This window comes from Macaca fascicularis, chromosome 8 (assembly GCF_037993035.2).
Source record: "Macaca fascicularis isolate 582-1 chromosome 8, T2T-MFA8v1.1".
Lineage (NCBI taxonomy): Eukaryota > Metazoa > Chordata > Mammalia > Primates > Cercopithecidae > Macaca > Macaca fascicularis.
The window spans coordinates 68,790,572-68,815,229 of NC_088382.1; the positions used below are offsets into that span (position 1 = coordinate 68,790,572).

General features: G+C 37.7%; 1 protein-coding gene and 1 non-coding gene across 4 annotated transcripts in view; both read right to left on the reverse strand.

Moving 5' to 3' along the window:
* Nucleotides 1–933: 933 nt before the first annotated feature.
* Nucleotides 934–24,658, reverse strand: part of TOX (thymocyte selection associated high mobility group box) — a 313,539-nt gene continuing 289,814 nt past the window's right edge. For all 3 annotated transcript variants that reach the window (XM_045399104.3, XM_005563383.5, XM_065519253.2), the window contains 4 exons: nucleotides 22,094–22,174; nucleotides 10,642–11,028; nucleotides 3,357–3,508; nucleotides 934–3,023 (listed from right to left, as the gene is read on the reverse strand). In XM_045399104.3, the coding sequence (XP_045255039.2) occupies nucleotides 2,987–3,023; nucleotides 3,357–3,508; nucleotides 10,642–11,028; nucleotides 22,094–22,174 (657 nt within the window). In that variant the 3' untranslated portion in view covers nucleotides 934–2,986. The remainder of the gene's footprint in view (nucleotides 3,024–3,356; nucleotides 3,509–10,641; nucleotides 11,029–22,093; nucleotides 22,175–24,658) is intronic.
* On the reverse strand, nucleotides 9,716–9,856 carry LOC123575443 (U4 spliceosomal RNA). The gene has a single exon (XR_006700720.1). It is a non-coding gene; the product is annotated as a U4 spliceosomal RNA (small nuclear RNA).

The window sequence follows — 24,658 nt, forward strand, 5'->3', positions numbered from 1 at the left end:
AGATAGGCCTCTTTGCCTTTAACACAAATAATAAAAGGAATCACAGAGACCAACTTCATCCTTGGCTATGTTCACTAATTTGACTAACTGGAAGTCATTATTTGACTCATTTTGCCTTGTCAACTCGGTCACATTTGAATGGGAATCAGGATTTTGAATTATTATTTCTTAATCATTTCTCGATTATGTTAGAGACACACCTCAACCCACTCCTACACACTCTCGCAATTTTTTCTTTTCCTAATCAGCTATAATTTTGATTTTGGTGTGTTGGTGAAGAAATCTGTTGTCCCACAGTATTGCTGTTATCTCTCAGAATGACTTTATTGGTGGTCCTAGAAATCTTAGGAATGCTTCAGCAGAGAACTTGACGTGCACTCCCACTGTTCCTCTCAGTTACAAGCTCCAAGCCAGGGCCTGGGCTACTGTGCCCAGAGTGGATTCTGGCTTTCTGAAAGATGGGGATTTCCTAGGCAATAGCTCACTGTACCAGAGCCTCAGGTTGGTGAGAGGGCGTTCTCAGAGTTTCAGGAAAGAACGTTTGTGGCCATGGCAGCCATTAACCCCCACTCTGCTCGATCACTTCCACCATAAAATTTATTTGGGATTTCTCATCTGACTAGGCTTGCTCTTTAGAGACTGATGGATCACCAGATAGAATACGGTCACGCATAATAACAGTTTTATTGATGATGTGTTTTCTTTTATTTACATTTGCTTTTACTGTATTTGGTATTGAATTTCAACACTCTCTACCCTGGTCGCACAGCTGCTCTAGAAAAGCTGTAAACAACACGGTGCTGTGCTTTCCTGCACAAACCGCCTGTCAAAGTCAAAGCTGCTCATTCTCCTCCCAGTAATTACCTTCTCAGTTTAGACTTAATGCAAGTGAAATTTTTACTTTATCATAATATAATAAATAAAAGACATTAGTTAATTAGTAGTGCTGGTATATTTCTAAAATACTAAACAGACAAACAATAAACTGTGAACTTAATCACATGAGTTCTTATACAGTTTCAAGACAGGAAAATTAGAGCTCTCAGCTACAGTCATTTTAATAATCACATGGATCTGCATTATTTATTAGTTATTACATGCTCAAGTGATTCAAGGTTGTACAATGCCTAAAATCATTCCAAAGCAAGCATACCTTTTGTCTGTTTAATTCTGAGTGGATTACATAATGCATATATTTGTATTTAGTTAAATTGCTAACTTTATTTCACATATTCCAAGAAAGAGACATCAGCCATTCCCTTGATTTCCAACCAGACTTTCTTGATATGATCCCCTAAAAAGGAGTAATCTGCTAGCTTTTTTTTTCAATGTGAAAGCTATGCAAGCCCTCAGGCAGATTTTCAAGCACTTTTGGTTCCCTAGCAAATCTCTGGTACCTTAAGAATTCTCTTGGAAGACCCAGGAATTCTGGAAAGAGTAGTAGCTTATAGAGGCACAAAAGACAGCAAGAATGTCATTTCTATCAACAGCTTTCAAATTTGGATGGCTTTCCCTTTTCTTTTGCTGTCTGGTTACTCACCTTTCATTTTTAGATGCTTCCCTTTCACTTCTTCCAGCCCCTAGTTCAATTCTTAAATGCTTTCTGGATTTTGTGAAAAGCATGCAGCTTGAGGAAGTTTGGTTTGACTTTTACTTTTTTGCGGGGAGAGGTGGGGTGGTTCAGAATTGACTAGAACCAGCTGAGAACCAAGAAGCAACCCTTTTAAGATAGAGGACCTGTCTGTTTGTTTAGTCTTGGAGCTTGTGTGACTTGGAGGGCAATTCCGTTATATTGTATGAGGAAATAAAGTTCTTAAATATAATAGTTTTTTGTTTGCATCAACCAAAGAAATGCAGAAATAAGGACTGGTTACTTAAATTTGCTGCTAAATGAAAAGCAGGTTTGGCTTTATTCATGTTACTGTAAAAACTAAATAATAAAGTATTCACACCAAGCGTGAATTTTTTTTTTTGCCAGCAAAAGTTAAAACATCAAAGAAATTTCTTTCAAATACTAACAAATTTACTTACAAACACCTATATTTATTATTTCATAAATAGGCGCAACAGGTTCCATAAAAAAAGATTAAATACAGACACAGTATGAAGAAACAATAAGACAGAGCCATATGTAAAGGTTATAATTTAGCTGTTTCCAATCTGTTTCTGCATCTAATAAAATACCAGGTAAGCATTTGGCAGTTTTATACATAAAAGGACTTAAATGACATTTACTAACCATTACACAAAAAGTGATACAAAAAAGCAATTTTTCTGCAGTACAAAATAAATGTGTTTGCGCTTCCCTTAATACTAGTTTCTTTTTGTCTGATCAATGAGACAAAGCCAATTTGTTTTTAAATTAAAATCACTTGGGAATACTTTTTATTTTCAAATATTTTGAAAATATAGAACTATTAGTCAGTTGTTTTAAAAATGAAGTAAAAATATGAATGTTTGCCAATTTAACCCCTATTGTGAAATCAATAAACTGGAATGAGCCAGTTTCAATTACAATTTAGCTACAAAAACATTCACATTTTATACTCTAGGAGAGTGTAACATAGATGCTATTTACAAACTTGCTATGACTGCTACATCAAGCCATTTAAAAAGTCTTTAGTAGTTTCATATAAACACCCATTATGAAAACCAATGGAAAATCCAGGACTTTTATCCGAGACATCTACAGTTGCTAAGGCAGTTACTAGAGCGCAGCACTTCACAGCAAAAAACCAACATAAAATCTGAATGGTCCAAATTTCCTTCAGGGAAGAAGAAAAACAATGTCCATAAAGGATTAAAAAAATAATAAAGAAGCATGACTATTTCTTCCAGAGTGGGTGACCCACAAGCTCAAATGGTCCTAAGTGCTTAGCAACTTGTATTTTCTAATAAAATGGAGAACTGCCTTGACTGTACAAAGCAATCCATGGTGAAAACACTTCCCTGAATTCCTCAGTGGAAAGAAGAGGTGTTCAGACTCTCAAGTAAGGTACAGTGCTTTGTCCCTCTGCATGCCCCTGTATGAAGAGAAAAAAGACAATTCCTTGTTACAAGTCGTTCTGAGCTACAGGTGACAATGGGGGGATGGATGGCTTTGAATTATTTGCTCCAGCTTGAGTTGTTCACTGGGAAAGTGCAATTAGTTAACCTACATCTGAAGTGAGAAGTGAGCTAAAGGCATTTATTCTTGGAAGAGCTAGAAGACTGCTCAACAATTTCTGGTGTCTTCTGCCTTCACGAATGTGAAACTATCCCGGATCATGTTTTTGGAAGCAACAAAACGATCAACTAGGAATGATATCATGCTATGAGTGCTGTCCACCACCAGGTGGCGATGACCACCCGCTTACCCACTACTGCAGTAGTCGTTATTCCAGTCCACCGGCTGTGGGGGAGGATTTCTGCACCCCGAACGCACATACTCCATTGCTTGGGTGACAACTTGTGCAGCTGTAGATGTAGGATTGATAATAGTCTGATAGTCGGGTTGAAGAGTAAATCCCTGAAAGGGAAAGCAAGTCCATAAATAAGGATCAAAATGCATTTTAAGAAGAAAAGCACCTAAATATTTATTCATTCTTTGAAGACACACTAGGCCTCTTGCTTCTGTCTCTGCAAGGGCAAGCCTGTCGGAAGAGCCCAGAAAATTTAAAACAAAGGTAGAAAACAAATGTCCACAAGTCCATTCTTTTTACCTTTCCTTCATTTAATCATGTGTCAGAAAACCTTTAATTAAATACCCTTGAGCAGATAAATTGAATTGAGAAACAATTTCAAATATAGAGGAGCCAACTAAATCAAAACAAAGGGAGAAGAGGGCCTAAACCCCTCAAAGTTTATGTTTTCTATCAAACATAAGGATACATTAATAGTTAATCCCCAGAATATGCAACAGAATCTTTTTTGAAGGATTCAGGCAGCAGGTGGCTGAGTGTTTTATTAGACTACACCTATTCACATATTGTTCTCAAACCCCTTTTTCTTCATTCAGTCACAAAGGGACCATCTGCTTCTTCTTTTATTTGTATTTCTCCCTCAGCTAAAAAATTTCAACCAAAGCTTTTTAACAGTTGTTGGACTAATATAGAGAAAAGAGATTCAAAACAACTTGCCATTGGAAAACACAGGGAGGGAAAAGTGTACGACAGAGCAAATATTTTTTAATTGAAAAGTCTATTAACTGGCAAACAATAATCAGACTTCAGGAAGATTCTGCTAATACACTGGCATGGTGAAGTGTTGACTTTTAATCCTAGCGAAGCTATTAAAAATTCAAGGACAGAATCTCTGAAGTATACAGCTATATCTGGTAAACAAAAAGCATTCTACACTAAGATTTATTTTTAGATTCTCTGGTGAATTCAAGAGCCACATAAGCAAGCTTTGCTGGAAATGACCAAAAAGGCAACTTAATTAATCTTATGGTTGTCTCTGAAGCAGACTCCATCCATGGTTTTAACCACTAAGAAATCAAGAGATTAAAAAACAAACCATTCTCTATTTACTTGGAGAAAGCTTTTGAAGGCATAAGATTGGTGAATTTTCACTTTTAAAGAACTCAGCAGGATGATGGGAGGATTGATTTTTAACTAGGGATACCTCCTTAGACTTTTATTCATGTTTGGGTGTCCCTCGTGTAAAGACTCGAAGGCACCTATTACCAAAGATTCTAATTTCTCATTATTCAGTTTTAGGTATTAGGTTTATTTCCCATTCAAATGATAAAGACTTCCAGCCAACATCACCACTGATTCCCACACAAACTGTGGACAAAGACAAAACTCTGAATGATTGGAGACAAATCACTGAAGAATGGAGAATTCAACAAGACTGGTTACTTGATCTCACACAGACTAAAAGAAATTCACAGCTTGCTTAAGGAAAATAAGTTTGTCTATGTAGATGTGCCCTGTTCCTCAAGCTGTAAATATCTTCCAAAATATTTCCCTAGTGTCTATTTCGATGCTGGGCGAAGGGCAGGAGAAAACTCTCGAGAGGAGTCTTGTCTTGGCTTCCTTTATTCAGCCTCATCACAAGGCTGCTGTAAGCATCTTGAGATCAGAGAGTGTTTCAAATACTTACTGGGTATTCTCAGGGCCTTGCCCATAATAGAGGCTCAATAAATCATGCTTTTTGTAAGTAAAGTTTATTGCAGACTGTTTGATGCTACTGTTGGAAAGGTTCAGGGTATATAAATGTTTAAATGTCAGGGATTTCCTATCTTTTTGTTGTTGATAGAGACTGGGTTTTGCTCTGTCACCCAGAATGGAGAGCAGTGGCATGATCACAGCTCACTGCAGCCTCAAACTCCTAGGCTAACGCAACCCTTATGCCTTGGCCTCCCAGGTAGCTAGAACTACAGGTGTGTGCCACTATGCCTGGCTAATTTAAATTTATATATATATATATGTATATGTGTGTGTGTGTGTGTATATATACAATTTTTTTTTTTTTTTTTGTACAGATGGAGACTTGCAATGTTGCCCAGGCTGGTCTTGAACTCCGGGGCTCAAGTGATCCTCTTACCTTGGTCTCCCAAAGTGCTGGGATTATGGGCATGAGCCATTGCAGCCAGCTGCTATATTTTTAGTGTAAAGTTCTCCATATTGGATTTCTGTTTTGTTTTGTTTTTGAGACAGGCTCTTCCTCTGTCACCCAGGCTGGAGTGCAATGGCACCAGCTTGGCTCACTGCAGTCTCCACCTCCTGGGCTCAAGTGATCCGTCCACCTTAACCTCCCAAGTAGCTGGGACTACAGGTGCTGCCACTATGCAAAAAAAATTGCTAAATGTTTTTTGGTGTGCATGTATGTGTTGTAGAGACAGAGATTCTCCAGATTTCCCAGGTTCATTTCCAATTTCTGGGTTAAAGCGATCCTCCCACCGTGGCCTCCCAAAATGCTGGGATTACAGGAGTGAGCCACCATGTTCAGTCTCCATATTGAATTTTTACACAGTTGACAAAATGTAACCTAAAAGGACAAAAGTCTCAAAAAAGAAGTAGTCGAGAATACATGGACTTAGTTGATGGTGTGGAAACATATGAAAAAGCAAAAACAAGCACACACACACAAAAAACAAGCACAAATAAACAAATCCATCAACCACGCAAGAACGCCCACCCCCTTTTGCTGCCTTTCCCCACACAAAGGCAACAGAAACCGCCATTTTTTCCCCATGAATGAAAATAGTTCCTCAGGTTGTGAGAAAACATTATTAGTTTAAGATTAAATGAGTGACTTCAGTTTACAAAACCAAAATTATGTGTTAGCTACAAAGTTCAAAGATTTAAACTTCAGCTAACTTCAATGTCTGTTTTAAGAAGATCACTAATATCAAGGACCAAGAAAAATACAAGCAAAGCCTGAAGTAATATTATTTCACATTATTTTACTTTCTTTCAATTTAGAAAATGACACATACTTCTGAACACTATAAAAAGAGATGCTGAGGTCAAATGTAGCACTCAGTAAATATTGATTATTGGTGTAAATATGAAACAACATGATGATATACATTTTCTGAAAAAACGTTTGCTTAGTAGTCTAATTAAACAAGACTGAATATTTTGCATTTTAATACTCAGGAGAAAAATCGCCAACTGTTTTGTAGCATGCCTGGAATTTTAAATTTCATTTTCTGGTGCCAGATTGAAATAAAAATAGGAAACATGATAAAGATTAATTTGATGTCAGAAGGGACATTTGCTCTTTAATTAGATTTCTGCAGCCCTCGCAGTTTTGTTGTGCCACCAGAGCAAGTCCGAAAAAGCCTGCAGCACAACCAAACAGTGATCCTCATATCCACACTTTACTGGGAACTAATTTCATTTCCTGCCTGTCTGGAGAGGTATTTTCAACAGGCATCAATGTTTTTGTCTTCACAACTGATTTATTCATCAATCTCAATGTGATTTTTTTAAAACCTTTAAATTACACCCAAATCCTAAAGCAGCTGTTTATTACACAAGGAAATTGAAAATCTGTCTGTGTGATATCATACAAAGATTTTTTCTTAAGTTTATAAAGGAAGTTGACAGATATTAATGATTTTTTTCTCTTGACCTCATTCGACAATCTCATGAGCAGAAAAAAAGGAAGAAAATTGGACAAAAAAAAGCAGGTCCATGGTTTCAGTGTATAAAACATTATTCTAGAAAAAAAATGAAACTATTATTCCTGGTGGACTACACAATCATTTTTGTAGGATACATTCATTTTCAAAAGGATAATAAAATAGCTAAAGTAATACTGGAATATGAGACACTATTTTAAAAATACAGTTGCTGTTAACTTTCTTCTCTCTCTCTCTCTCTTTCTCTCTCTCTGTCTGGTGTTTGGATATGTCCACATGGCTCCCACATGGGGAAGCAAACATCTTCAAGATAAAGGTGTTTTGAATGGTGAATCAGGTCGGATTTTATCCACAACTCAGGTCTGCATCTACAGGCTGAAGACTAACTGATGACTCGGATGTGGGCCCCAACAAACTGTGGCGGTGGCAATAAATGAAGTGACAGCGTGGAGGGGAGGTGGACTCCCTTTTTGATCCTGATTTTGGGATTATCAGTTCTCTGGGGATACCAGTCCCCGTCACCTGCAGGATCCCACTCCAATTCCCTGCCCTTGACTCTGACCTTGCCCCTACCTCTCTATTTCCCTGCTTCCCACTGGCCTCCTTCCCATCTCCTAGACAGGCCATGCTCCTCCCCAGATTGGCTCTCCCAGCCTAGAGTCCCCTTTCCTGGCTGCTGCTGTCTGTGGGAACGTCCTCCACACCCTTCCCACTTTCCAGTATTTAAAGCATACTTCCTCTTCTCATCCTTCAGGTCACTGTGCCAGCCCTTGAGAAGGCCTTCCTTGTCCATCCCAGCTAAAGGCTCCATCCTTCCTCCATGCACCCTGAAAGTCTGGAATTCTGTCTTCCAGTTTTATTTGTTTTCAGAAGACCTTTGTTATTTGTTTATCATATCACCACTGCCATCCCTCCCCTGCCAACTCCACGGGGCAGGGGTCTCATGACTTGTTCTCACTCATCACTCAATTTCCAGAGCCTAGACAGTGTCTAGCACATGTTAGGGGTTCAATTAAAATTTTTTCAAATCAATTACATTTTTAAAAACTTCCAAGGAATTGAAATTGAAATTCTACTAGCTGATCTTTAATTCATTCTAACAGTGAAACACTTTTACTGCTTATTTGTTTGTCCCTTTGTTCACTACTCAACAATTATTTTGACTACTTACCATGATCAAGGCATTGTTAAAAGAGTTCTTAGTTAATGTAGTCTGTGAAGCGATTTACTCTCCATTTTGGGTTTATGCCATTTGGGTAAATTGTAATTAGGTCTTCCCATCTCAGCAAGCATACTTTTTGGGATACACTAACAGAACTGACTTAAAGGATGATGAATAACTTGTCCAGTGTAATCTGTTCTATTTTTTCTTATACAGTTAAGATTCTATATGGAAAGACAAATCTCTTGGATTTTTATATGTGGTCTTATGTAAATCTGAAATATTTGAAAACTATTCAGGATCACAGCCATATCATCCAAGGTGTTTGTGTTAGCATAAATAGAAAAAGTAATCATCTCTGAGTGATAAATCAGAGAAAGGATCTCCTCTGCACACAGCTCCAGCCCTCAGCATGGTGAGGAAACTGAATTTTTGTTTTTTTTCCTCTAGAAAGAAACAGCCCCCAACTATAGTGCTGTAAGCAAAACATGGGTCCTTAGCCGGGCAGCACCCTCAAACAGATGTCAATCATCCAACCAAAGGTGGTGTCCTCCAAACCATTAATTCTTCTTACAAACACTACTGGTTCGTTAAGATGCATGGATACCCAAGAATGTTCCTTTAATTGAAGTTGATGTCTGATGGGAAGAGTGGCAATTTGCCCCTAAGAATATAACTCGGTCATACGCCTCTTAAGACAAGGCAGGGTGGTGGGAAGTGGCTTTCTACATACTCTTCTTCCCCAGTGAATCAACAACTGGTGTGCTGGATGCAGATAAGAAAGTTGTCATAGCTTTAGCAGTATCTTTGGCTTAGGGACCAAGAAAGACTTCAGTAAGAAGATGAATCCCTTTGTTCTCCATAACCATTTTGATTTGAGAAGTAACCAGAATTTAAAGATCCTTTGAATTCTTAGGAGATACAGGTTTTCTCATATGAAAGAGTTAAGAGTCCGCAAGAATCATTGTGAATGAGATGCAGCAAGTCCTTAGAATTCAGCCTCTGAGTTTTGAACAGACCTGGGTTTGAATTCCAGCTCTAACCTTATGAGCATATGACTTAACTCTGCCAAGCCTCAGTGTCTTCCTCTAAATGAAGATAATGCTAGTACCCGCACTGTAAGTTTTCTGAGAATTAAAGAAGAGGGGGTATATTAAAAGCATTGGGCTTGTTACTGTGAGCTCTCAAAAGTCCTGTCAATAATAATAATAATAGTAATAATAATAATGAATTGGGGACTACGTATATTTGATTTCTTTTTCTGCCTCTCCTTCCGCTCCATCTCCCCAGTCCAACTAAAGATTTGAATTCCACAGAGAGGTAGGACTTCAATTCTACAGGAAAGCTGTGTTTGCCTTACATCCTTATAGCTTGGAGAACAAGAGAGTTCTCCAATTGGAGTATATAAGTGATACCTGCATTTAATGTGATTTGTAGTTTTTACTTTTATTTATTTTTTAAAAAATTATATTCAGTCTCCATAGAGACTATAAAAGATTGCCAGTGTCAACTATACTGCGAGTTGTCATGGCAGGGTACTGGGAGAAGCTTTCAATTGGCAATAATCACATCTCAGATAAACTTCATTGGCTACGATACAGCCACTGCGCAAAGCTGCTTTTATTTTTTAAAATACAATTTAAAAAATAGTTTTAGGATTTCAGGATGCCTTCTGTTCAGTTTAGTTTATATTGTTTGAGCCTAATTTTCAAATTTTAAAATAATACCAAAATCCAAAAGGAAGATTTGGTTTCAAAGAAAAGTTAAGCTAAAATTGCACACAAATGGTTTCAATAATCAGGGAGTGGGTAGGGAGGCTTCCAAACAGTCTGTGTTTTTCAATTTATGCAGAAGCCAGATATCCATTTTTAAATAAAACTCTGGTTAAAATGTTCAGTTCTTAGGACTTTCAGGGTTCCACCAGATTTGGTGTTGGATCTGATTTCATTTTTCAGCATTTATGGGACTCAAGAGGCATACCAGTCAAGACTTTCTCATCTCCAAACAATATTTTTTAAAAAGTTGTAGAATTCTCTATTCCAGAGAGATTCGGCAGCACTTGGTATCTTAAAATAACAAATGTACTTTATTCAAGAAACGGAAAACAAGAAGAATGATTAGAAACATGAAGCAAAATGGATATCATGGGAAAGAAACCAGTGATTATGAAAAGAAGCAACTGTCAATTGTGATGGCATAATGCCACACGAACTCACTACTTGTAAATTACATTTTGCAGAAAGCAGATATTTGTTGAATATCTTTAGTGCTCTCTTGACTTACACAGAAGGATAGAAAACACATATCCCCCATCCTGTCGTGGATAAACAGCCCTCCCACCCCCCGCCACCACACTTCACAATAGGGGTGCACACTCTAAGTCCAGAGCCATTGCACTTACTTGCTGCATGGTGGGTGAGTGTAAGGCGGACTGGACCTGCATAGGGAGCTGGTTCCCAAGGGGCTGCTGCATGGTGAGCGGCTGGTGCTGCTGCATGTTGAGATGCTGGTGAAGAGGCGGGCTGATCTGGAGGGGAGGAGGAGGGGACACAGCCATGTTCGCTATAGAGACAGTCACTGGCATTTGGTTATTCGGCTTGGGGGCTATGTTCCTGGGGAGACTAGGATGCATGGCGGTTAGGTGAGGATTCATTCCTGGTTGTTGGTGATAGTGGGAACTTAGGTACAGAGCCGAGTGGGCCTGGCTGGGCCCGTGGAACACCGACGGCTTGGAATTGATCAGCTGAGGAGGTTGAGATGTCTTCACGTCAACAGGTTCACTGTAGCTCTGTTGAGGAAACAAATGAGCAGAATTGGGAGGCTGATACATGAGTGTTGATTCTAGGTATGATGCTTTGTGAATTTATTAAAGCACTTTCCCTGGAATCCATACCCGTGACTATCCTGGAGTCTCATCTTAGAATCCCTCCACCACTATTTGTAATGTGATTTATACAAGACAGCTTCCATCCCTTTTTATGAAATTGAAAACAATCTGCAATGACATTTTGTTCCTTTGCCTAAATGTTTAACTTGGTGACTTTTCTCATCATCCAAATGAGGGTAACAAGATGGGTTTGTGGAGGGGGGGACGGGGAAGGCAGATGCCGCGAATGCCCAAATGGGAAACACACGTGAAGATTACTTTCAAAGCAATTCAGTTCTGGAGTTCTTCTATAGATTATAGGTTTGGTTTTTAATTTTTCCTTTTTTATATTCTCAAAGAGACTTGGCCTAGATATTTGCACAAAGAAAACAAAGCTGGCTGATGGAAATGGATATGGGAGAACAGAGTTCTAAAATACCTTTCTGAAGTCATATAAAACTACATTAATATACTCTTCAAAGTAACTGCAGAACTTATCCTGAGTTTTAAAATGAAGTTGGTGATGAATTGTCCTCCATAATGAAGTAGATAAAAATAATCTCTCTTAGAAATTTTAGACTCCATCATAAATTAATATAATTTTGCCCTAATTTTTCCACACCTTCATATGGTCATTTCCTAATAATATTTTAATTGATTTAAAAACTGAACAAGAATTAAGTCTGTAGCAATTCCTCATGGGTCTGAACCTACCTCCTACATTTCCTGAGAGGAAGAGACTGATAAAACAACCAAAGATAGAAGGTAGAACCAACTGGAAAGAAAAAAATGATAAAATGGACTGGAGAAAAAAAAAATCACTTTGTCAAAACAAGGTCTTGAGGACGCATATATGCTTTTACTCTGCAATCTCGATGTCATGCTTATTCAGCTTTCAAGTCAAAGTGAGTTTCTTCCTACTCTCCGCACTGCAGGGAGCACTGTGCCATGAGGGCTCTCGGGGTCCTTCTGCTCGGTGCACCACCAGGCAACCCACTGACAGGCCCTTAGAGAAACGGGTTCATCATGCATGACGGCATGAAACTCAAGCCGGGTAGCTTCATTATCACCAGGCAGCTTACAATACAGTTAGCAACACAACTCATTTGTCTTTAATAATGCAGTCAAGTTTCATGAAAACTACTGTAAGAATGATGCTGCGTATGTCTGCTGACTCCCAGGGGGACAGGCTGGGGTGGGTGGACGATTAGCCCCACATTCTGTCATTACAGAAAGGACACATCTGACACCTGTAAAAGTATGTCAAACCATGGAAACCTGGGGTCCTGTGAGACTCTGAATACTCCATGCACAGTATAAAGTAAGGTGTACCCAAATAATTCCAGCCCCTTTGGAGAGTCCTCTCATCCTGACATTTTTCCCTGTGTCACTGTTGATGCAGCTTTCTGAAATAGGAACAAACATTTAGACTCCCTGTCTTCGCTATTAACATGAAAAATGTCAAAAACTGTTCATGAAAAATCTTTAAGGGAGGTTTTAGATCAAAAAAGCTTTATTAAATGTAGCTCCTAAAAGGTACTTTCAATTAAAAAAAAAAAGTTTTAAGTAGATTTTTTTTGGCTTCCATTTAAAAATTCTTATTGTTGATGTGCAAAATAGTTAACAATTCAAGGAAAAGGTCAAATGGGTTAATCGAAGCTGTGTAAACAGTGACTACTTCCACATCAGAATAACATGTACTGCAATTGATATGCCTAAAAAATTATTCCATATATGCCAGAAAGATTATGTCTTAAGTCTGTGTGTTTAAGTAATCTGGAAAAGTGTTTGGTGTGTTTGAATTCCCTCTTTTTAGCCTATTGCAGAAAGGCTAGTTTCATATTTAGTCACAGACTGTGTTGACTTCATACCAGAAAGAAATCATATTTATAAAAATGGATACATATTGGTACATCTTTAGTTTTTGCTTTATAGTTGTTGTTTTTAATTTAAAAATAATACAAGTCACTCACATTCTCCTATGATCAAAAGTAGAAAATATGTGTAATTGTAAAAATGTTTTCATTTTTAATTTCTGTATATAACTTATTACTAGATAATGAGGTAACTTTTGGCTAAAGAAATAAAAATATCAAATTCAAAATAAACAATGAATCTAATTCTCCTGAATTCTACTATTTAAATAATAGTATGTGGTCCATCATATAGACAGATGATAGATAAGCAGACAGAGATGGAATAGATATACAGATTTATAGAAGTCAACAGATAGCAACCTAATTTGAGATACTTTATTACCAACCTTGGAAAGCTCTCTTTTCTCATGGATAATTAAACACAAAACATTTTCTCTGTCTAGCCACTTATTTATCATTTATGTCCTCTATATCAAAGCTGCAAAGACCAGTCCCCTTCAACCTACTTTGAAAGAGTAGTCACTTTTAATCACTAGAAGAACTATTGGCAAACTCAAAGTAAATACAGTTCCAAAGATGATGATTCAGACAACACTTGAAACATAATTTTTAACATAGAGGGAGGGAGACTTTGGGGGAAGTTATATATATTTTCCCTTTATTTTCTAATCATTGAATGTGACAACAAATAATGTATCCAGCCATGTGCCTAAATGTGGCAAGTGCTCCAATGTGAGTTCTCGTCCTGTAGACTCTTTTCACAAAGATATCCTGATTCCTCCAAAAGGGGATCTTTTTTTGATGGTAGGGACTTGAATTTCTGTAGCCCACGCATCTACCATAGTGCAAAGTACGTAAAAACATAATTATGTTTTCTAAGGCGTGAATGACTACTCTTGAGCAATCCTCCAGGCAGCCACCATTGCCCTTGCTGACTTGCCCCCTTGACCAGACACACCGTTCCTCTTCCCATGGAGTGAGGAAGGATCTGAAGACTTGGAAAAGCCACAGAGTATTAGACTGCCTTCCTCATGCTCTTCTCTGCTCTCGGCAGGAGCCAAACCCTTCCTGAAGTGATGAGAAATTGCAGCTTTCCGCTCTGTCCTTTGGTTAGATACACTGCCCTTTATGCCTCACTGCTCTTGGGGGAACGGCGGCAGCAGGGCAGCTAGTTCAGTCTCACCCTTACTTTGGGAATTTGTATCTTTATATAATGGTCCACTCATTTAGATGAGGAAAAACCTGCTTCTGGCTTCGCTTTTCATTAATTATTAAGCAGACTAGTACAATAGACAATCTATTAGTTACAGAGCTATTTTATTGTTCTGGAAGATAGGTAGAATAAGTTCATTTTCAGTGGGAAACTGCCATAAATTCATAATGCGATTAAATGAAAATACATAGAAATCATAATGTATTCTTACTGTCATTTTTTTTCAATTTAACTGTGAAAGCAAGGCTACAATTTTGCTAATCAATTATATCGCATATGAAGACTTCTATAACTATCATTCAGAAATTAGAACTATTTTCCCATACATACTAAGTAATGTGCATTTGTTTCCACTTTTAAACACATTAACCACTTTTATTGAGCAATGAGTGTCATATTGGTCACCTGACAAATGTGTTTCCCAGCATGTAGACAACTGAAAATCAACCTTTGGATCCCACACTTTCACAGGAGAAATGTGTTCTTTGCTGTTAGTTTCAGAGTATGTTCTCTTTCCTATGTGCTTTTAGACCACAGATTCTGGAAGATATTTTCTACAAGCCATAAAGTGGGGGTAGTGGCCAGAGAGACATTTTGAGGATTATCTGTAGCGGGTTCCTTTGACATATGCAAAATGTATAAAGGATACAACTCTATAAGCCTGAAGATACCTCTTACTAACCAAATTGTTGATTATCCAAGGTAGCTTCAATCCCATCTACTTTGTATAAAGAAGATAATACTGCATAGCGTATAATTTCCCCCATTCTGGGATGATACGTGCTATAAAAATGAAAGATTGACAAAGCTATTGTTATTTAAAATAGCAAAGTATAAACACAATACATAAAACTCAGTGGAAAGAACAATATAAGAGTTTCTGAACCAAATCAAATTAATAGTCCATCTAATTTGATTCTTGTTTTCAGCACTGACCGATACTTGATGCATTGAAAATTAAACAAAATTTATGCACCTACTCAATTGTGCATTGCTCCTTCTGGAAGAAAACTTCTTTCTGGTCCATGCAGGTGATTAACTTATACCCTGAAGCATGAGATTTTATTATCTTTAAATCACGATCTGGGTTTACAGAGCTGCAAATTTTATGTTACCAGTCATACAATGATCCATCCCATTTGCAAATTCAGACTCAGTATTTGTCTCTATAGCTCACCATGGCATGATATCTGTAAGTTTGCCTCATTTTATAAAAAGAAACTATTTTCTTTTTCAAATCCACTTTCCTTTAATTGAACTAAGCATCGTGCTTCTTTACTATTGACTATGGAAACAGAGAACTTTCTTGTCTTAATTCAATATTGTCCTGTTCCGTATGTTAAAAAAAAAAAGGTTTCCATTTGTCCTTTACACATTTTAGTGCTTCATGAACTATTCCTTAAGGTAGAAACAAAATCTTATATTTGATGTTATGACCTTAAAGTCATGAATCTGATTGCCTTTATTTAATAAACCAGAACATAGTTATCCAAATGCCATATCCTTCCAGGTTGGCAATCCTGAGACGTTATACACTTATTTCAATAATGCTGCCTTTATTTGGGATATTTGGGAGCTTCCCTACTGGAATTCTCTTCAGAGCCTGTGGGACACTGTTTTACATATCCTCAGACAACTCTTTGTCTTTTGATGGTGAATTTGATTTTTGGAAACAGCTAATAGTCACTTGAAGCCAAGTCTGCGGGTTATATCTGGGTGATGTTTGGGGAAAAGAATGAGGTGTGAAAACAATGTAACAAGATTGATTTTCTAATGTGGCTCATAAACTTTTCCTGACTACAGTTCTAAAAGAGGAGTTTCAAAAATTTTTTGAACTCTGGGAGCAATAATAAAATGAGTTTGCAGCCTCCCAAGGTGACTACTTTGAATGCAACACTCATTTTGGGAATATAAATTCTGGTCTATGTGGTAAAATGAAACTAGTTCCATTGCTTTAAAGTTATACATTGTTTTCGGCATAATAATTTAGATCCATGTCTAGGAATTCCTGAGTCTATGGAAAAACTATATTTCCTTCAGCTTTATTTAACAGTCCAACCCCATATGACCTTTAATAGCATGTAAAATTGCTTAAGCCAGAAGTCTGAGCCTTCATAATAGCATATATCCTTGGACCTCTTTGCAGGGTTCATAAAGATAATTTCAATTAAGAAAACTATAGATGAATGCATTTTTGTTTATATCTAGATCATTTCTTATCTTTATAAAGAAATGTATCTATGAAGCAAAAATTTTCTTTTTTAAATGTCACCTTTAGAATTTATTTATATCAAAATAGCCTTTGATATAAAGACAAATTGAAAATATAATCCAGCTAAATTTTCAATGATATGCAAATCTTTCCCTCCTGCTTTGTATACCTACTAATACTAAAAATAAAATTAATAATAATACTCATAGCTTATATGTATTAGGTGCTTCCAATGTTTAGGATGCTGAGTCATGCTGTTTATTTTTTAAATTTTTGAATTTAAAAAATTTTAATTTTATTGTGATAAGAACACTTAACATGAGATCTACCATCTTCACAAATTTTCAAGTGTACAATCCAGTATTGTTGACTGTAGGTCCAATGTTGTACAGCAGATCTCCAGAGCTAATTCATCTGGTTTGGGGAATGCTTTCTGCCTGTTGATTATTGACTCCCTATTTCCCCCTCCCCCAGCCCTGGCAACCACTGTGCCGCTCTTTGATTTTATGAAATTGACTATTCTAGATAACTCCTATAAGTGGAATCATGCAGTACATGTCTTTCTGTGACTGACTTATTTAATTTAGCATAATGTCCTCAAGTGAACCATGTAATTTATATAGATTTTCTTATTTTATCCTCATGGAAACCCTAAGATGTAGGTCCTATTATCTTCTCTGTTTAACATTTGAGTAAATGGAGACTTAGAACACACAAGGAACTGCATGAAGATATGCAGTTTGGAAGTGGGAAACCTGGGATTCAAATCTAGATCCACCCACCCCAGAGACTACAGACTCCTCAGCCTGGGGACTCTCCCAGTACGATAGAGGTGGCACTTTTAGAGGTCCTAGAACAGGCTTCCCGTGATTCCCTATAGAAGCACAGAGGTTGAAGTTGCCTTAGAGGCCTCCAATCCTTATTTATAACATTTGCTTCTGCTTTTAAGTTTCTCTCTATGGAAAGAAGTTGTTCATTTTAACAATTCAAGCATTCAGCAATGTCCCCTGTTCAGATTAAATTCATCTAATTTGAAATGGAACCTATTTTCTTATTCTGTAGTCAGAGAAAATTAAGCATGAATAATCGCTAACCTATGTCTAATGCCAGTGTGGACTTAAACACCCTTGAGTCTTTGTTTTCTGGGTTTCATAAGCTTGAATCCTCTCTTTTTCTGCTACTACCTTCTAACTTTTGGCCTTCCAGTCAATTTTATGACCTTTTCCAACTTCCCCCTTTAAATGACAGAGCCTAAAATTGAAGAAGGTATTCTGGAGTCTGACCAGTGCTGTGTTTGCAGCATCCTGTGTCTTATACATGTGTCCTGAAATTCTTTTGCTTTTACAGCAGGAGTGACCAGAGCTGGGCAGTTTTGTCACTGGCTCCACACGACCAGCTGAGGAACCCACCCGGCTGGAATAGCATAGCACAAAGCAGTGCTTTCCAAACATTAAGCAGGCCCAGATTCCTCTGAAGGTCTCAGCCTCTGTTGGTAGTGGGGGTAGCAGAGTGGGCAGTCGGCTGGACTCCACCCTCAATTAAGCCAGGGCAGCTTTACTCTTAGCTATTTCCTATGTAAGAGCTGGCATGGAATTTTATGGGAAGTTGTTACCTCAATAAAATGAGGTGCTGGTTTGAAAGATTAGAAACATTTGAGAATCACTGAGGGTAGAGAGAAGCCTATAAGCTCTCTCTTATAGGCTTGTGAGAGAGGAGACAGTGAGGAGTTTGAGTCCTACTCTGCTGCAGCCACTGCGGGCAAGCCATTTACTCTCTCTGCCTAGAGACTGTCTAGAAAATGGGGCTAATTCCTACTGTGCAGGTTTGCTGTGATGGGAAATAGGAACACATATAAAATGCCTAGCACAGTATAAGGCACATAGAAGCTACTCTGTAGACGGAGGACATATATATTTTTGTTACTATTGGAAACAATTCAATATCCTGGTAAGAATGGGCCAGAATTTCCATTTGGAAGTTACAAAAGCTAGAATATTTGTTTCCTAGGATTAAGCATTTTATTCTGGGCAGATTTCAATGTTATTCAAGCCTGGAGTCACGCTAATTAATCTGCTGGATTAGATGGTATATAGCAACTTTTTAATTTTTTATTATATTTTGAGATGGAGTGTTACTCTGTCGTCCAGGATGGAGTACAGGTGGTACAATCTGGGCTTGCTGCAACCTCTACCTCACGGGTTCTAGTGATTCTCCTGCCTCAGCCTCCTGAGCAGCTGGGATTACAGGCACCCACTACCATGCCCAGCTAATTTTTGTATTTTTAGTGGAAACAGGGTTTCACTATGTTAGCGAGGCTGGTCTTGAACTCCTGACCTCAAGTGATCTGCCTGCCTCAGTCTCCCAAAGTGCTGGGATTACAGGCATGAGCCACCGTGCCTGGCTGGTATATAGTACTTTTAAATGGAAGACGTAATCACTGAAGCATTGTCAATCCTGTGACTCAGTTTCACAGGTAGAGTCAAAGGTCATTGACTGTTCTTATTTTTTATTATGTTCTATAAGAAGCAGCTAATTTTAAAGGATCACTTCAGGCCTTTCAAGTATCATGAAACAGTCCACTTGGATCTGCTGTATACATCTTTGTCTCTCAGCACCCAGCCCTGTGTCTGACATAGAACAGGTGTCCCGCAGCCCTGCTCTGGATGCAGAGTATGGCCTGGGGGTGAAGAGGGGAGAAGGAGCAGACTGTGACTATGACATGACCACAAATTAGTGAGAGGATCTATTGGCCTAGGAATGCAAAGTCATATTTGGGGAAATGAATGCCTTGCCTAGAAAATAGGTACTAAATTATAGAGCTCTGGAGGAGTAAGTCAAAGTGGCTGGGAAGAATTTAGGAAAATGGACAAGGTGCTCTGGCTAACACAGCTTTTCATGAACAAAAATGAGCTTATCAGAGAGAATGTCAATGCTGTGCCATGACTCTGAGGCACTGGCTGTCTTGGGGTGCAGAGGAGCACATTGAGAGGACTCATGAGCAGCATGGCCCAGCAGAAGACTGAGGGCAGTGCAGGTCAGTGTCAACCTTGGCCACTGGTTACCTGCAGGTGTCTTTCCTCTTCAGTGAAATGTTGATAATCAAGCCTACTTCAAGGGATAAGGCCTGAGGATTAAGGGAACTTATGCAAGTAAAATGATCTTTTAAAAACATAAGTCTCATCAGGCTATCTATCCCCTAACAGAACCCATTCTGTGGCTTCCCTTTGTACTGAGAATGAACCCAGCTCCTTTCAAATGTCCTCCAAGGCCTTCAGGATTGGGCTCCTGCCCATCTTCCCAACTTCAGCTCAAACCACACTCTCCATTCACTCAGCTCCGGCTGCACAGACCTTTTCAATTCAAGGGAACATTTTGCCACCCCAAGTCTCTGCACTTGTTGTAACACTGCCTGGGCCAGCTCTTTCCTCTGGCTCTCTGGTTCTACAAGCTCCTGTCTTCCTTCAACCCCCAGATCCAATGTCACTTCTTTAAAGAGGTCTTTGCAGATCACCTAAGCAGAGGCCTTGCTTGATCTCCTCGAGAATACTTGGATTCTCAAATCTCAATCATGTATTAGTTTATGTTTTCACTCATGATTTCCCTTGACGAAAGAGAAAGTTCCTCAAGTCTAGGGAAAGGATTTGCCTGTTCTTCAGAGCATTCTCTGAGCCTGGCATAGTGCTTGGCACAGAGCACAAGCCCAGGAAGATTGGTCAAATGAATACATAAACGGAAGGTGGGGAAAAAGTAGAGCTTGGCTGGCACATGGTGGTTCCTGGGAGTTATAATTATGGAATATATCATGTAGCATTTTCTGTTTGTCCCTTTAAATCTTTTAGAATAGGGAAATAATTTATAACATAGTAAAAAAAATTATAATGTAGAAAAAATATGTTTAAATACGACTGGTTATTATTTGCCTTGTCATAATTAAAATGGAACAGAATTACATTTTTATAAACATGGTTATATCCTTGGGAGGATAGGCTGGAAAATTTTCTGATGATGTCTAGAAAGTTACACTGCAAATATCCACTCACATACAACATCGGAGGGTCATTTTTTTAACCTGGAGAGGATGTTTGTAACTTGCCTTCAATTTGTATACACACAATAGATAGTTGTACATAAATAGATATTCAACAGCTCCAGCAAAATTTCTACTGCCAAAGAGAAGAAAAATGTCAGAGTAAGCTGTAAAAAAAGTGCTGGGTTTTTTAAATGTAGAAATGGCAATTCGCAGCATTTATACAAATTGCCGTACACTGCGGGTTGCAACTCTGAAACTGAATAGTAAGAAAAGTTGCAGCTAAGAGCAAATCTGAGGACACTTGTTTTGAAAGTAAAGGCTTAGTCAGTATCACAGCATTCTGGCAATCTGCATATCATTAACTAGTGTGCTTTGTATTGGGATTGAGACATCGTGTATTGATTTTCTCCTATGTAAAGTGCTCTGACTAAAACTCTATTTAAAATCTTCAAAAAGAATCTGATCTTGGATGAAGTAAGGAGAATTAACTTTTTAAAAGCCCCGCTATGTTTTTGGTGTAATTATCTGTTAACAATATCCACACGATTATTTAATCCAATGGCTGTATGGATCTAATATTTTATACTTGTTAGGTTATAATTTTATATACATTCTATGTAATATAAGCAGATATGTGAGTTGGTATCAGCAGAAAATATAAATAGCTTCAGAAGGAGTTAGATAAATTAGAAAGTGTGAGATAATACCAAAAAAGCTAGAAATTTTAAGGTAAGTTATACCTAATAAGTTTTCTCACAGTGCAATACCTTAGAAGTAGAACATAAGACTGGATTAGACAAATAGTTTACTGAAATTTCTTATGCATTTGTACTTTGGGCTCTCTTTTCTTCTCTGCATCAGTATATTCAGTACATATTTTCCTCAATAAAACATAATTTATATAATTATTTTAGAATTACAATGAGTCTGGATATTTGTGAATGAGAAAAAACATCTTTTCTAAGGGGAAATGGGATGAAGTCCAGAGCCCCAGACCACAGTAAGCACAGTAACAGCCCATTTGGGACTTGAGATAACAGTGTCTAATGCTTACAGACTCAGTCCATTTCTCTGAGGTTACCTTCGGAAGAATTCCATAAAGGAAACTGTATCTTTAATAACATGAAACCAATCAGAGTCAACTCTTGAGTATTTATAACAGGAAGAACTAGTGTTTAAGATATTCTAAATCACTAAATATTTTTAAGTGGTGCTTTTATTTTCAAACAAAATGATGTGATTTATAAACATTTTTGGGGCCTGCTTACCTCCTAATGCTGCTGTAATGAGTCTAGAACTTACAGTTGGCATGTCCTCAGTAAAGGCCAATGGCATGGGGGCCTGGAGGCAATTTAGGAAGGGGATATGGAGAAGTAGAAAGCTGGCTTGGGTTGAAGAATGTACTGTGACTAATCCACACAACCAACCATCCACAGGTGGACAATATTTTAGAAATGGCCCAGGGGATGCTGCTCTGGTCTTTTAGAGCTGAACGAATATTTCCATATCATATAGCTTTGTTTATAATTTACTTTTTTTCCAACAAAGAAGATTGTGCAGAATTGTTAAAGTGATCTTTTATGCCTTTAAGTGACTATCAAAATCTGCCCTGAGATAGCCACAATCCGTCACACTATCACAAAACTGCGCGTTACCTTGGATACAAGGCTGGCTCTGTATGCTGCAAGTTGCTTCAGGTACTCCTTCTTTGCAGCCTCGGTTTTCTTTTTATAGACCTGCAACAACAGCAAAGAGTCTTAAATTAGAAAGTGCATCTGCTTTTGTTTTCAGAGAAGTACAATATAGAATGATAATTGCACACGCATACACAGTTATAGTTATATAATATAATAATATATAGCTCCTCAAAGATTGTGTTTTCTTACTGAAACAGATTTTTAAGAAGTATGGCAATAGACTAGATAAGAAAAAAATTAACAACAGTAAAACTTTACACCTTTACATAAAACATATGAAAGGATTTATCTGGGTAGCTATGAGTGTAGAGGTAGTTGGCTTACAAAGATACTATTGATGAAGGTTCCCAGGGAAACCACATGTGAGTAAATAAGGCATTCATATCTATATAATGGGCAGATAACTCCACAGAGCATTCACATCCTGATATATATGTTCCATGCTAAATACAAAAACAAAGACAGAATTTAGAGATGACAAATCATGTTCAATAAGCAAATCAAAGGAAACAGAATGGAGTTTGCAGGTTCATCACTCAGTTACGATTTGGAGCCTTGAAGTTCTATTTTCTAAGACTCAGGAAACAGTGATGGTGATTAAGGACACGTTTGGGAGAGGAATGGGAAGCCCAAGTGGCTGTGGATTGCATGCGTGCCCTGCCCTGCAGTCCACTCTGGTCGTGTCCTTTCCAAGAAAAACACTGGATGTCATGGGTCTGTGGACACCTCATTTTGAAAAGGTAAAAATGTTCCGAAATGAATTTCAGTTTACAGAAGCTTTCCATTTCTGAGAGGGAATCATCTTGAAAATAAAAGCAAAATCATCCTAAATTCAGCAAAAGTACTGAAAAATGACTTGCTTGTATGCTAAAGGTCACATCGCTAAGTTAAACAGTGAGCAGTCATTAGAGTTGAAAATGAAAGATTAGCAAAGTGAACACACATGGCTGTCTGCTACCATTAAGTTGATTCTTTCAAGGCTTTAGAGTATATTTTTGGCAATCTTTTGAAATCAGCCTTAAAGAACAAAATATTTTTCATCCTTCACTGTGTAAATGGAAATGTATTTTCATTGATACAGCTATTTTAAATGTCCCACATTTTGGATTTTACAGCAGGGAATAAGGCTTGGCTAATATTTTGTAATGCTGAGCTCAAAAACAGACACACAGATCAGTATTGAAAAGTGGCTTCGGAATTAGAGCAGTTAAATATAAATTATGTCTAAAGACCAAATATCTGCTATTTGGCAGCAGGGGTCAATTTATGGTTTCAAATGCTGACTGTGGTTTGCCGAGCCCAACACCAACTATGAAATTCGAGATGTGAGAAATATTATTTACTCATGAATATTTTAATTAAAGCAGAACATTTTACTTAAGGTAAACAAGTGACTAACCTTGTCAACAGAATTATAACAGGACTCTATGAAATGAATGTGCTAATTTTTCTCTTAAAGGGAGGGCTTCAGCCTTGACTTCTGTATTTGGCATTTTGGTTTAATAAAAGCCAAGTAAAATAAGGAATTAAGAATTAGTACAATATTATCATATAATCAGTGTGCTATCTTACTAAGTATGAAACTACAGAAACTTTAAAAATTATATTTCAGTTTTTTTTTTAAGCAAAAAGCCAATAAATCCTTTGGTTCAAATACAGGAGTATTCTAAATTTATTGAGCTAATTATTGGAAATCAAATTCAAATTCTTTTTTGGAAATTCACACGTGAAAACAAACACACGCTAAAGTCGAGTAAGTGCCTTCGAACAGTGTGATCTGTGTACATCGTAAGCCTCGGTGCAGCCACGAAACACAGCTCTCCTGCTTTTCATTGATTTATTTTTTTTCTTGAGAGACAGATTTCTGTTTATAGTTTTTCCTTAAACCTCTTCTCAAAGACATAATTTATAATTAATGACCTTAAACTGACAATGTTTACATTTGCTTTTAATACCTTAAAACTGTTTCAAGAGGGTTTTTCTCCTACAGAGATAGAAATCCTATTCAGGACTTTGAAGCAAACATTTAGTCAACATGTCTTTTATGGTAATGCATCCTTGTATACCCTAAGCATTTCTATCATGCTTTTATTAATATGCTACTCCAAGTGACTCCCATTCAGCTAACTAGGATATGTTTTGCTTTCAAAGGCAAACAGAATGCACTTTGGTCCACAGCGTTGTCCACAGTGGCATTTTCTAAGTTGTGGCAGATAAGACAGTATTGCCAGATGGTCTGACTGCAGTATCTATCATTTTTCTTTCATTGGTTTCTACTGAAACAGCAACAGTGTGACTACGACGCTATCCCTTTGTTGAGCTCCTGGCAGTTAACATCACACAAAGTGTTAACTTTCCTGAAATTTGTTGCTTAACAACCAGGGAAGAAAGGTAGCTAACTCCACATGTTTCAGGCTGCATGTGTCCCCGGTTTCCCTCCAAAATCGATGTTGTTACAGGATACCTGACTAGCATGCAGAGTCCCCTGTTTTCTACAAATGGCTCCCTATTGGCTATTGATGA